Source organism: Otolemur garnettii, unplaced genomic scaffold (genome assembly GCF_000181295.1).
Source record: "Otolemur garnettii isolate 467f Iridium unplaced genomic scaffold, OtoGar3 scaffold00054, whole genome shotgun sequence".
Lineage (NCBI taxonomy): Eukaryota > Metazoa > Chordata > Mammalia > Primates > Galagidae > Otolemur > Otolemur garnettii.
This window is the reverse complement of record NW_003852449.1, coordinates 4,956,373-4,970,150: the sequence shown is the minus strand read 5'-3', so window position 1 is coordinate 4,970,150 and position 13,778 is coordinate 4,956,373. Positions and strand designations below refer to the sequence as shown.

At 40.0% G+C, this 13,778-nt stretch overlaps 1 protein-coding gene across 1 annotated transcript in view; it reads right to left on the bottom strand.

Moving 5' to 3' along the window:
- NEMF (nuclear export mediator factor) overlaps positions 1–6,964 on the bottom strand; it is a 61,720-nt gene extending 54,756 nt beyond the window's left edge. Inside the window, exons 1-4 of the mRNA XM_012806572.1 lie at positions 6,825–6,964; positions 5,910–5,978; positions 5,666–5,768; positions 1,616–1,741 (exon numbers count right to left, since the gene is read on the bottom strand). Coding sequence (XP_012662026.1) covers positions 1,616–1,741; positions 5,666–5,768; positions 5,910–5,978; positions 6,825–6,883 — 357 coding nt within the window. The 5' untranslated portion in view covers positions 6,884–6,964. The remainder of the gene's footprint in view (positions 1–1,615; positions 1,742–5,665; positions 5,769–5,909; positions 5,979–6,824) is intronic.
- Positions 6,965–13,778: the final 6,814 nt, after the last annotated feature.

Below are 13,778 nucleotides of genomic sequence, written 5' to 3'. Positions count from 1 at the left end.
TTTTTTGAGACAGAGCCTCAAGCTGTCCCCCTGGGTAGAGTGCTCATGGCATCACAGCTCACAGCAACCTCCCCAACACCTGGGCTCAAGCAAGTCTCCTGCCTCTGCCTCCTAAGTAGCTAGGACTACAGGGGCTCGCCACAACGCCTGGCTATTTTTTTTTGGTTGCAGCCATCACTATTGTTTGACGGGCCCGGGCTGGATTCGAACCCGCCAGCTCAGGTGTATGTGGCTGGCGCCTCAGCAGCTTAAGCCACAGGTGCTGAGCCTAAAATTTTTTTGTTTTACTTTTTTTTGAGACAGAGTCTCAAGCTGTTGCCCTCAGTAGAGTGCCATAGCATCACAGCTCAAAGCAACTTCAAACTCTTGGACTCAAGCGATTCTCCTACCTCAGCCTCCCAAGTAACTGGGACTACAGGTGCCTGCCACAACACCTAGCTATTTTTTGTTGCACTTGTCATTGTTGTTTTAGCTGGCCCAGGGCTGGGTTCCAACCACCAGCTCCAGTGTATGTGGCCCATGACCTCCCCAGTGAGCTTCTGGAGCTGCCCATATTTTTTTTTTTTTGAGATAGTCTCACTCTGTTGCCCCAGGCTAGAGGTAGCTTATAGCAACCTCAAAATCCTGGGTTAAAGATATCTTCTTGGCTCAGCTTCCCAAGTAGGCGGGACCATCAGTGCCCACCACCACGCCTCACTAGTATTTTTAGTACAGACAGGGTTTCACTTTTGCTGAGCCTGGTCTTGAACTCCTGACCTCAAGCAATCAACCTACCTCGGCCTCCCAGAGTATGAGGATTAAGGTGTGAGCCAACACGCACTGCCATTTTTTTTTTATTTTAAACATTTTTGTTAAATACTAAAACACAAACACACACTTGGGTCAGGATCATCAAGATGTCTATAGGTTACTAGGCATGGTGGCTCACACCTGTAATCCCAGCACTGTGGGAAGCTAAGGAGGGAGAATTGCTTGAGCTCAGGAGTTCGAGACTCGCCTGAGTGAGAGTGAGACCCTGACTCATGAAAAAAAATGGAAAAACCCAGCCGGTTGGGTTTTATAACCGAGCGCCTATAATTCCAGTGGCTTCTGGAGGCTGAGGCAGGGGGATGCCCGCAGCCCAAGTCTGAGGTTGCAGTGAGCTACAACAACACGCCACAGCACTCTGCTCAGGGGCATAGGGTGGGACTCTGTCTCAACAACAACAAAAAAAGATGACTCCAGGTGGTAGAATTTTTCAGCTCCATTGTAATCTCACAGGACCAATGTTGTATACATGATCATCATTATGTAGCACGTGAGTGTAGCTGACTATTTTCTGGTTATACTGTATTAGCCTTGAAATGTAAAGTACCAAATAATTCTTCAATCCTCAGATCTTCATCTCCTATATTCATAATGCTAACCCAAAAGGCTAAGATTTGCCTAAACTCATACCTCCAGAAAAAATGAAGGTTATTATTATAAAATTGTATTTTACTTGTATGACATTTATTTTCCCAGTGTATCAAGTCTCTGACACAGAAAAAAGTTCCAAACCCATGTTATAAAAGCATTGTTTTATAAATGATTAATAATGAATTCTCCTTCACCCCATACCCCAAATTTAACTTACCCTATCATAGAGCTCAATAATTAAATGATAAGCAGCTTCATCACTTCCAAATTGAAAATCTACAATTCTATCCACACCAAGTTGTTTTGCACTGACTAATCTCCGACTCTTCAAATGTTTTCGGCACTAGCAAGAAATAGAAGAAAAAAATGTGTATTAAAATGTGTATTAAAAAATTAAATCCTAGCCACTTGATACTAGTTTATAAATACGCTTCTTTTCATTATCATCAGGAACATATTTTTAGAAGTTAATAACAGAAGAGAAAAAAGCTTAGAAATGATAGTAACAGAAAAAACAGTTGAGACAAATGACTGCTAACTCTGAAGCAGTATTATATATTCAATTTTCAAGTAGACAATGATAGACCTACAGCAAAATTTGCTTCATTGCTTTATATCCCTGCTTAATCACTTGTTCTTGCCCTGGTGAATAACTTTTATTTTTCTAAAAGTATCTTTCTATGCCAATCTTTTTTTTTTTTAGACAAAAGTCTCAAGCTGTCACCCTAGGTAGAGTGCCCTGGTGTCCTAGCTCACAGCAACCTCCAACCTCGAACTCAGGCTCAAACAATCCTCTTGCCTCAGTTTTTCTATTTTTAGTAGAGACTGGGGTCTTGCTTTTGCTCAGCCCGGTCTCAAACTCCTGAGCTCAGGCAATCCAGCCACCTCGGCCTCCCAGAGTGCTAGGATCATAGGCGTGAGCCACCACACCCCGCCTGCCAATCTTTTAATTATATAAATTTCCTTCACTTAACATTTATGTTCAAAATTAGTGGTTTCCACTAATCTTCCACTTCAAATGTATATCAACTATGGATCACGAAGTTGGTGGTATTCTACTAATTTGTCCCCTAAGTACTCACATCCAACTATCCTCCATCCCTACACACTTTTTCTTTTCTATTTTTTAGAAATGGAGTCTTGCTATACTATCCAGGCTATACTACACTCCTGGGCTCATGTGATCCTCCCACCTCAGCATCTGAAGTTGTGAGGACTAGGGCTATACACTACTGTGCCCAGTTTATTCTCACAAAATTTATTAATATATTCCAAATAGAATTTTCCTGGTATTGTCTCTAAGCTCTTCATTAATTTATTTCATATCTCAAAGTAATAACTTCCATTCTTTATCCAATCTCATTCCTCCTATCCCTGGCCATAACAGTCTTTTTCTTATTAAATAATTAAAACAAAATAAGCATGTCAAACCCAAATACAAATTACTTAGCCAATACCTATATTTAGATTACATGTATCATCCTTTAGTACCAAAATTCAAGTAGGACATCGACCCATAACAAACCTAATCCGTAGCCCCTAAAAAATCTTACCAGTGTTTTTAATTTTGAAATTTGAAAGACCCCTTAGTCAAGATCAGTAAGAATGTTTTCTTCAAGACTCAAATACTATACAAAATTTACAGAGAAGTTAATCTAAAGTCACATTAAAAAAAGCAAAAAATGAGAAATAAACAAATTCTTTGTTAAAATTAATGCCAATCTTTTCATAACCAGGAGGAGTTCTCTAGACTTTATAGTTCAAACTGACAAAAATTCCCATTTTATGCACCTATACATTTAAGCAGACATAAAATTTTTCAATCTTCCTTGAATAAACTATCTCTCCCTAATTCAGTAATATTACAAGTAGCTTATACCAATTTTGATTTAAAAAGTGACCTACATGTAGGACTATCTTTAAATCCCTAAGGGAAAATCACAGACAGTTTGCCCAACATCCTTGGGGAATAATTTTATTCAAGAAAAATAAAGTTAAAATGAAGACAAAGGGCATCCCTGAAAGGAAAGAGGTCCACACCATGGAATGGAGAAAAGGGATTATTTATTCTGGCGAGACAGACAGACACAAGGTATATGCATAAAGTTTGTTTTCTTTCCCTGTCAGCAGCTTGGTGGAAATAACCTGCTCAGTACCACAAAGCTGTAATTAGCGTCCCAAAACATGAGTACGAGGAATAATTACTATGATTTTCCACATACGAGGCATGATGCTGCCTATGTTGTACAACAGTAACAGCTCTTTATTTATAAAGTGCTTAATGCTGTTTGCTCCATTGGAGGGAATCTTTCTACATATTTAGATCTACACGGTCACCTAACTCAGAGAATTTGTGTGTGTGTGTGTGTGACTGGCCTCCTATTGGTACGGCCTGATTTGGAGATGTTTACACAACCCCAGTTTTATATCTCTCACTGCCTTGTTACTCCATCTGTAAAACTGAAATGGTAATATTTGTTCTTCATATTCCACTGAGTTGTTAAACAATTAAAGTGACATATTATTCATCTACTTTTAAAAGTGCTACAGAAACATAAAGTGTCATTATTATTAAGGACAAGCCCCAAAGAACCATTTGGGGTTATTATTAAGTAAATTAAACTTTACTAATCTGATAATTGTGTGTCAGCCCCTGTGATATGGGAAACACTTACCTAACTTGTAATCCAAAATAGATTCTAAGTTGCTGGGGGTAAAGCTCTTCTCTGTAAAGCCTCTAATGAAATAACACAATGCCATAACAAATAAATTTCTGAAGGAAAGTGAGGAAGAGAGGAAGAAGGAAATGAACACATATAGAACTCTAATATGTGTCAGGCATTGTGTTAGGTGCTTTACACATCACTTCAATTAATCCTCACCAATAACTCCACAAGGGAGGTCCTAGTCACATTTTACATTTAAATAACAAGTTGGAAGATGTAAAATAACTTTTCCACGTTATGAAGTTATTTACTAGCAAAATGATCAATTCAAAATTAGGTTTATCTCTCAAGTTTTTCTTCTGTACCACATGAACTTTTAATCTATACATTATGCCAATACAAGAATAGGTAACAGAACTAAAAACTTAAAATCTCAGTTTTATTTTTTTATTTTTTTGAGACAGAGCCTCAAGCTGTCCACCTGGGTAGAATGCCGTGGCATCACAGCTCACAGCAACCTCCAACTCCTGGGCTCAAGCGAGTCTCCTGCCTCAGCCTCCCAAGTAGCTGGGACCACAGACGCCCACCACAATGCCCAGCTATATTTTTGGTTGCAGCCGTCATTGTTGTTTGGCGGCCTGGGCTGGATTCAAACCCACCACCTTAGGTGTTTGCAGCTGGCACCTTAGCCACTTGAGCCACAGGTGCTGAGCTAAAATCTCAGTTTTAATAGCAAAAACAAAAGTAAACAGAGAAGTGAAAAAGTACAAGATATGGCTCAGTAATGTATTGATGTCATTGACTATTCCAACAAAATACAGATTGGGAAGAGAAAAACAATTCACAAAAGTGAGCTCTGGAAGATAAGGCTAGGAAAACAAAAGTGAGGACAGAGAAAGCCAAGAATACCAAGATACAGAATATGCATTCAGAAATGAAGGGACCATAAAAGGTGGCAGAACTAATGAAAATGATGCTTTAGAAAAATTAAGGTTGGTTTAATTTAGAATTGTTTTGGTGGGGGAGAGGTGGACTATAGTTAAAGGATTATAAGGTTGAACATGATGAATGAAAGTTTGAACTAGTATGGTGACTGGGACAGAAAGAAAATCTGGGCTTGGCGCCTGTAGCTCAGCAGCTATGGTGCCAGCCACATACACCGGAGCTGGCAGGTTCGAATCCACCCCAGCCCTGCCAAACAATGTCAATTGCAACAAAAAAAAAAAAAAAAAAAAAGCCAGGTGTTGTGACAGGTGCCTGTAGTCCCAGCTACTTGGAAGGCTGAGGTAAGAGAATCACTTAAGCCCAAGAGTTTGAGGTTGCTGTGAGCTGTGACGCCACAGCACTCTACCCAGGGCCACATAGTGAGACTGTCTCAAAAAAAGAAAAAAAAAAAAGAAGATCTAGAGAATAGGGTATGAAAGGTAACAGGGAGAAGTCAGTTAATAAATATCTACTTTATTCATCCCATTATCTGTCAACTACTCCATCTTCATTTACCTGTATTTTATTCATTAACAGTGGAAGACAAGCAGTTTAAAAACTCAATTGTTAATGAGCGATCTCTTCAACTTTAGCTCAGAGTATAACTTGAAATTTACCTTCATGGCAAAACTAGATGGCATCATATTCTTAGGCCACTCAAATTCTGTTGTATGAATCCGTATGCCAGATTCGAGTAAAAGTGTAGCTTTAAAATCTGGTCTGTAGAAGAAAAAAGTCAAAAAAATTTTTAGGGCATTTGCCAATGTTAACTCTATGAAACAGACTTAAAATTCAAGTAAAAAAATCAACAATCTCATACTTAATTACCAAAAGTAAAACAAGTCTTTAAAATGTTCTTACTTTTGAAGACGAATAAGATATGTCTTATTATCCACATCATAAACATTGTTTACTCTCATTCCTAGCAAGCTGCAAAGATAAAGAAACAAGTAATAAATCACACTACTGTTTAAAACATAAAGTTACACACAATTTAAATAAAGCTAGGAAAGAGGGGAATCTTAGGATCTAAGAATCTGGGGTCGAAAGGGGAGTAGGGCCTAAAGGCAAATAGGCTTTCAGCCCAAAACTTAAGTGTACCACATAAGAACAAATGTAGTCTATCAGCTCCAGGAACACCTACAATGCCTCGCGTCTTTGAAGAGGCCCAATTTGGGGGGAAGGAAGAATATAATAAAATATAATCCAATCGAAACATTACAAGGGGAGGGAAGGTAAAATAAGCCCCCTGAAATATGACAAAGCTCACATGCCAGTATGATACAAACAAGACTAGAATTCAGGTCTCAGTCCAAATCTGTTAAACACAGATAAATCGCGATGCTTTCTTTGAAATGAAGAATATTAAAAAGAAAAACAAACGAACAAAAATTAAAAAAAAAAACAGGCCTCCGGTCTGGAAACCTCTGCAGCAAATGACCACTCTGGCGTTTCGGGTGCTGTCAAACACTGCTGCCAGACCCGGGCCACCCAGGCCAAAAAGGCGAAGCGTCGCGCTAGCGGGTCAAGACACCTAGCAAGGCAAGAGAACCGAGAGGGCACCGGGCGGGGCACGCGGTGCCTGGGGGCCCAGGGTATCCGGAGAGCCAAGGGAAAGAGGTCACGCGCTTGCCCACCACAGGCCTAGCCAGGTCCACAGAAAAACAGCAGTAGGAGGTAAGGGGCAACATCAGGCTGCTCTTGTCTTCACCCATGGGGCCCCCGCCTCTGCCTCCCCCACTCCATGCAAGAGCCAGGTCACTTGAGGGACCGTACCTCGCATTCAGCTCTGCGAGCACGGCGCGGAGGTCAATGGTGCTAAAGCGGGTCTTCATGGCGAGGTTTAAAGGTCGCTACCGCAGTTTCCTCCCCGCCTGCCTGACTCGACGCCGCTACTCTTCCGCGCAGGCGTACTTGGCGGAGATCTACGGGCGCACAGAGGACCCAAGATTCTTTGAAGCGAACGTATTTTTGTCATTTCTCTTAAGATTTCAGTTGTCAAGTAGCCGGGAATTCGCTTTTCATCACATCAAAACAATTCGAAATAAATCCAAACTCTTCTCTGGGAACCTAATTCCTTCCTTAAACCTTAAAGACCTGTCTGGACACCTTGACCTCTTGCGTTTTGGGACCCGAGCCGCCTCCATAGTGACCCCTGCTGGCCGTAACAATTTTCACCGCGATTACTGAGAGGACTTCTCGGGTGGGCTGTGGGACTCAGCGCAGGTGAGCGACCACCCCTTGGAGGTGCTAAACTACTTGGAGGTGTTAAGAGTTTGAGATGTAACAGAGCAGAGCTATTTCTTTCCTCCTACGATTACCCTCGACGGTCAAGGCGAACCCTAAGGCGTTCCCATTTTGATGAGTCCTGCACTCCAAAGGAGCGTTCTGCAGCGGCAGATTGCGGGATTCTCATCCAGCCGCGTTCTCAGTATCCCCCGAGAGTCAGTGTAGTGCCTCGTATACAGTTGGTGTTTCCTAGATGCTGGGAAGCCTGGATATTCGGGGGTTTCGCTAGATAATGGTGGCGTAATATAAAAATAAAAAATGGGTCACGATTCCCCACCGAAGGATTCATGGCATAGCGAGGAAAAGTCGTGTTGGAATGTACATACGCTACTTTTTGTTATATTTAAATAGATTGTGTAGGGTAAAAAACATACTTTTAAGTGAGAACGCAAAAAGAGACGAGGTCTTGCTATGATGCCCAGGCTGGAGTGCAGTGGCTGTTCACAGGCGCGATCCCACTACTGATCAGCCCTAGAGTTTTGACCTGCTCGGTTTCCGACCTGGGCCTGCTCACACCTTCCGGAAGGTCACCATAGTGATGCCGAGCTTAGTACGGACACCCAGTCGACATAGCGCACTACAGCCCAGAACTCCTGGACTCAAGCGATCCTCCAGCAGCAGCCTCTGAAGTCGCTGGGACTACAGGCACCCGCCCGCAAGCCTGGCTTGTAGGCGCTGCAGGCGGACCCAAGAATGCCGGCTACAGGTGGTGGCAGCCAGATTCCCGCCAGCAGAGGACGACTCTGAGCAGAAAAGGCGCGGTTGGCAATTCAAAATAACCGGGAATTGTAGGGGCTAAAATGGCTATAGCACAAAGGGAACATTATTGCTGTATTGTACAGCACAGTAGCCATACAAGATAGCCCCCAATATGAAATAAACCATTGGGGGAGGGGGTTAAACTCTAGTCCAAAGTGTAAAAGTGAGAGGTTTAATAGCACATGACGGATACTAAGGTTGGCGTCGAAGACATTCCCAGAATGCCTAAATATTTTGTATAAATGCAGCCCATGTAAAGACTCCACATTGAAAGAGTGTGTTTTACAAAAACAAAAACTGACGTACTTTCAAGCAAAACTTACCTCTAAGGACCCCAGATGGATAAGAGCAGGATATCAATTTAAGTTTTACACAATACAATCAGCCTGTAGACTAATTCATACTTGCTTCTGCCTTGTCCGTCAAGGGAAATGGGCATCAGAGGTAAGCGCAAGAACATACATGGGGAGAAGCAGGTCAAGACAAGTGTGAAGATTACAAGGGAACTTCATTTACTACTAAATTCCATCATTTCTGTTTTAGTTTTTATAATTTAGATTATAAATTATAAATTAGATTTATAATTTAGGGGGTACAAGGGCAGTTTTGCTGCACGGATATATTGCATAGTGAAGCCTGGGCTCTTAGAGCACTATTACCCTAATAGTGTATATTATACTCAACAGGTAAGTTTTCATCCCTTACCCCCCTCCCATACTCTCACCCTTTGGAGTCTCAAATACCTACCACATTGTATATCGGTATGCACCCATGTTTAGCTCCCACTTATGTGTAAGTGAGAACATGGGTGTTTGGCTTTCTGATTTACTTCAGTTAGGAGAATGACCTCTAGTTCCATCCATGTTGCTGCAAAACACATGATTTCACTCTTTTTTTATGACTGGGTGGTATTCAATGGTATATACATAATGTATACAGCAAGTTCCTTATCCAGTCACCCATCAACGGACACTTAGGTTGACTCCATGACTTACCGATTGTAAATAGTACCACAATAAACATATAGTGCAGGTGTCCATTTTATATACAGAGTTACTTTCCTTTGGGTAGATACCAGTCGTGGGATTGCTGGATCAAATGATAGTTCTGTTTTTCCTTCTTTGAGAAATCTCCACACTCTTTTCCATAGAGGTTTTATCAATTTACATTCCCATCAACAGTGTACAAGTGTTTCCTTTTTTCTGCATCCTTGCCAACATTTGTTGGTTCTTGAATTTTTAATAAGCCATCCTGACTTGTGTACGATGACATCTCATTGTAATTTTAATTTATATTTCCCTGATGATTAGTGATGTTGAGTATTTTTCATATTTTTTTGCCTGCTTGTATGTCTTCTTTTAACAAATGTCTTTCGTGCCCTTTTCCCCCAGTTTTGAATGGGGTTATTTGGGTTTTTTCTTGTATTTTTATTTTTTTTATATCATTTGTATATTTGAAGAAAATTCCAAACCAAGGATATTTGAGAACTTGGGGTGAAGTGAATGCATTTAAGTGTTTCCAACAAATGCTGTCCATAAAGCATCTCTAGCCTGGGAATAAAAGGGAGGGGAGCCCTTGAGCTGATTTTTATGGAATCACCAGGCAAGTCAAAACACACAACCACAATTCTTTGAGAATAAGGCCTGTTCTGTTCCCTCTGCTACCAGGACCTTGTGCAGGAAGTGTGAGCTCTGTTTTCAAGGCCACTGCCAAACTGAGGAGTAAGAAATAGTAACAGGGTAAACTCAAAGGCTAGAGAACTCTCCTATCAAATTTCAGCGGTGTTTTCTTCATTAACCATTTCTCTGGTTGGTGTAATTTTAAAATTGAGAGTCCCAAATTCATAAAAAAGTTGATTCTGACAGTTTTGTTGCTTATGTATTGCTATTGTATAGGTACAGAGACTAGGAACTCCCTACTCTGCGCTATTCTAGTCTGCCAGATTTTAACAAGGCTTTTTTATTCTTCCATATATTTACTGATAGCCATAAACTGAGTCTTAGGCACTGTCCTGTATGAGATATTTTAGTCTCATAAGCTTAGCGTTAGGCATCACTGTTTTTGGCCATCATTCATCAGTAGGAGTTTGGTATCTAGAACGAGAGATGGGATTTTTTCAGTCTCATGCTTAAATAGTAAACCAGAAGTAGACTATGTTATCCTATACTGGGGAATCATATTTTCCAAGAAAGTTATACAAATTGGACAAATAAAAATGGTGAAATGAGATGAAACTGAAACCAAATAATACAAGAAATAATTGAGATTCTTATGGATGAAAAAGATGCTAAATTTGGTATTTATAACCACAAGGGTTCAAGCAAGTACTAATTTTAGAATAACAGATTAAGTCTTAATATAAGGAAGAACTCTCTAATGGTCAACACTGTTCAAACACCTGTAGTTATTTAGGATGCATGCATAGTTATTAAAACCACTAAGAACAGCAAGATAATAACCACAGAAAAGTGGTTATGTCTAAGAGAGGAGTATTTGAGCATGGGCTTCTGGGATTCTGACCAAATTCTATTTCTAAATTCTATGAATTCTTTACAGTTATATTAAATACACTTCATGAATTCTTTTTTTTTAATTAAATGATAGCTGTATACATTAATGCAAACATGGGGTACAGTGTAGTGTTTTCATATACAATTTGAAATACTTTCATCAAGCTGGTTAACATAGATTTCATGTCATTTGCTTAGTTATTGTGTCAAAACATTTATATTCTAGTTCTAGAAAAGTTCACTTGTACCCTTTTTTAGACAGATTTATAGGTGATCTTTCCGGTCACCCTCCCACCACCCAGCCGCCCTTCTCCCCTCCCCTTCTCCACCCCCTCCCCATATTCTTGGGCTAGAATTAAGTTGTATCTTTCATTTGAGAGCTATAAATTAGCTTCATAAAAGGGCTGTGTATATTGGATACTTCATGAATTCTTTAAACTTATATTACATATATGTCTTAGGCACACTTTTACATGTATGACATGTATCATAAAATTAAAAAACAAAACAAACAAAATCAAAATGCAAGGTGTGTGAGCTAGACTCAGCAGCATGCGCCTGTGATCCTAGTTCCTAGGGAGGCTGAGGCAGGAGGATTGGTTGAGCCTAAGAGTTTTGAGAACAGCCTAGGCAATATAGCAAGACCTAATTTCAATGTGGAAGAAAAAAAGATAGGTAGGGTGGCAATGTAATATGTTTTAATGCCTACAAAGTAGGTTCTGTTCTCTCCCCAACTTTGATTCTAAGCTTCCCTGTGATTGCCTTAACCAATAAAGCACAGCAGAGAGAATTTTTACTATGCTCTCTCAGGCACAGAGGGCTAGCTTCCAACTTGGTCTCTTAAAGCCTAAGTAACTATGTAAGGAGTCTAGTAACTTACTATAGAGAGGCCTTGACACTACATGGAGATGGAGAGGGGAAGTCTGAACTCAGCTTTATATCCAAGCCTGTCAAGGCACAGGCATGTGAATTAAGTCATCTTGAACTGTCCAGGTTAGACCAGCCACCAACTGAATCCCCCACAGTCAACATCACCTGGAGCAGAATTTTTCAGCAGAGCTTTGCCCAAATTCCTAATTTTTAAAACCATTAAATACTACATGTAATAAAATAGCTGCTATTTCAAATTACTAAATTTTGGAGTAGTTTGTTATATACAATAAATAACACAAAAATAGGCAAATTTAAGCAAATATATTAAAAATGAAAGTCAGGGTTCTGTTACATTAAATGTGGCCTAAAGCTGCAACCTAACTTAGTATGTAAACAAATTAAAACCCCAAGTAAGAGTATATTCTTTTTTTTTTTAATTAAATGCTAGCTGTGTACATGAATGCAAACATAGGGTACAGTGTAGTGTTTTCATATACAATTTGAAATATTTTCATCAAACTGGTTAACATAGACTTTGTGTCATTTACTTAGTTATTGTGTTAAAATATTTATACTCTAGTTCTAGAAAAGTTCACTTGTACCCTTGTTAGACAGACCATAGTAAGAGTATATTCTTGTAATAAATAGCTGAGTCTGAGCGGATCACAGTAGTCAAGCTCCAGCCAAACACAGACTGCTGACCAATGGAATCACATCCAAAAAGACAAACACGGGGCTGTAACCAATCACACGGTTCCTGTACCTCACTTCCCTACTCCCTGCCCACAATGTGGACCTCTTGAACCTCTTGTGGTTCTGAATCTGAATACTGTCCTGTTCATGAATCATTCTTTGCTAAATAAACTCTGATAAATAATGTCTAAAGTTTTCCTTTTAATACTTCTAATATTAATAGTAAACACATTTAAAGTTTACAACAAAGAAAGCATTGTTTTGGACACAGTGTTATTTTTAAATCAGTAAAGTATATACTTTTTTAAAAGATAAATGAGTTATAAACATTTATGTAAATATTTGTTTTCTGGGGGGTTTTTTGTTTTTGTTTTTGTTTTTTTGAGACAAGAGTCTTACTCTGTTGCCCTGGGTAGAGTGCCATGGCATCGTAGCTCACAGCAACCTCAAACTCTTGGGCCTAAGGAGATCCTCTTGCCTCAGCTGCCTGTGTAGCTGGAACTACATGCCCCTGCTAACAGGTCAGGCTAATTTATTTATTTTATTTTATTTTATTTTATTTTAAGACAGAGCTTCAAGCTGTCCCCTGGGTAGAGTGCTGTGCCATCACAGCTCACAGTAATCTCCAACTTCTGGGCTCAAGCGAGTCTACTGCCTCAGCCTCCCAAGTAGCTGGGACTACCCACCAGCTCCAGTGTATGTGGCTGGTGCCCTAGCCACCGAGCCACAGGTGCCAAGCCTATTTTTTTTTTTTTTTTTAGTAGAGATGGTGGTCTTGCTCTTGCTAAGGCTGGTCTTGAACTCCTCAGCTCAAGCAATCTACCTGCCTGCAGCCTCACAAAGCACTGGGATTACAAGGATAAGCTACCATCCCCAGCCTATGTAAATATTTATATGGTCTTGGCATGGGTGAGATTCTTCAAAGCAAAACAGCAAAAGTAGACACCATAAAGGATTGTATCAATATGAATACATACAACTTTAAGATCACTTTACATAAAAAGTATCACACTAACCCTCACCCTAAACACAACTAAAATCTTAAAATAAAAGTATGGTCAACACACACGCACACACAGGGAAAAAGTATTAATGTAAAAATGTGCTCAACATAAAAAGTTGGTTTTTTTTAAAGTAATACATTAAAGAAGACAGTAACTGAAATGATTCCTTTCTGACCTCACGAGTTTTGTCACGTACAGACTCAGCTTAATTCTTTCCAAGTATTAACTCCCTATTGCTGCTGTAAAAAAATTACCATAAATTTAGAGACTTCCACAACACAAATTTGTTATCTTAGAGTTCTGGAAGTCAGAAGTACCAAATGGGTCAGCACGCTGTCTTCCCTCTACCTGTAAGGGCAAATCCCTTTCCTTGCATTTTCAAGGGCTGTCCATATTCCTCGGTTGGATAGCACATAGTCATTTGGGGGGGGGGAGGTCATCATGCTGTCCATCACACCTCAGTTCCACAAAGCTGTGAAGTTCTCCCAGAAGCCATGGAGCAGAAGGAGAGGGTAAGAACTCCAGAGTTAACAGGAGCAGCTACTCAGATGCAATCCTTACATCCACAGCTAAGTCATTTCAGGCCAAATTCAGGGATTTAC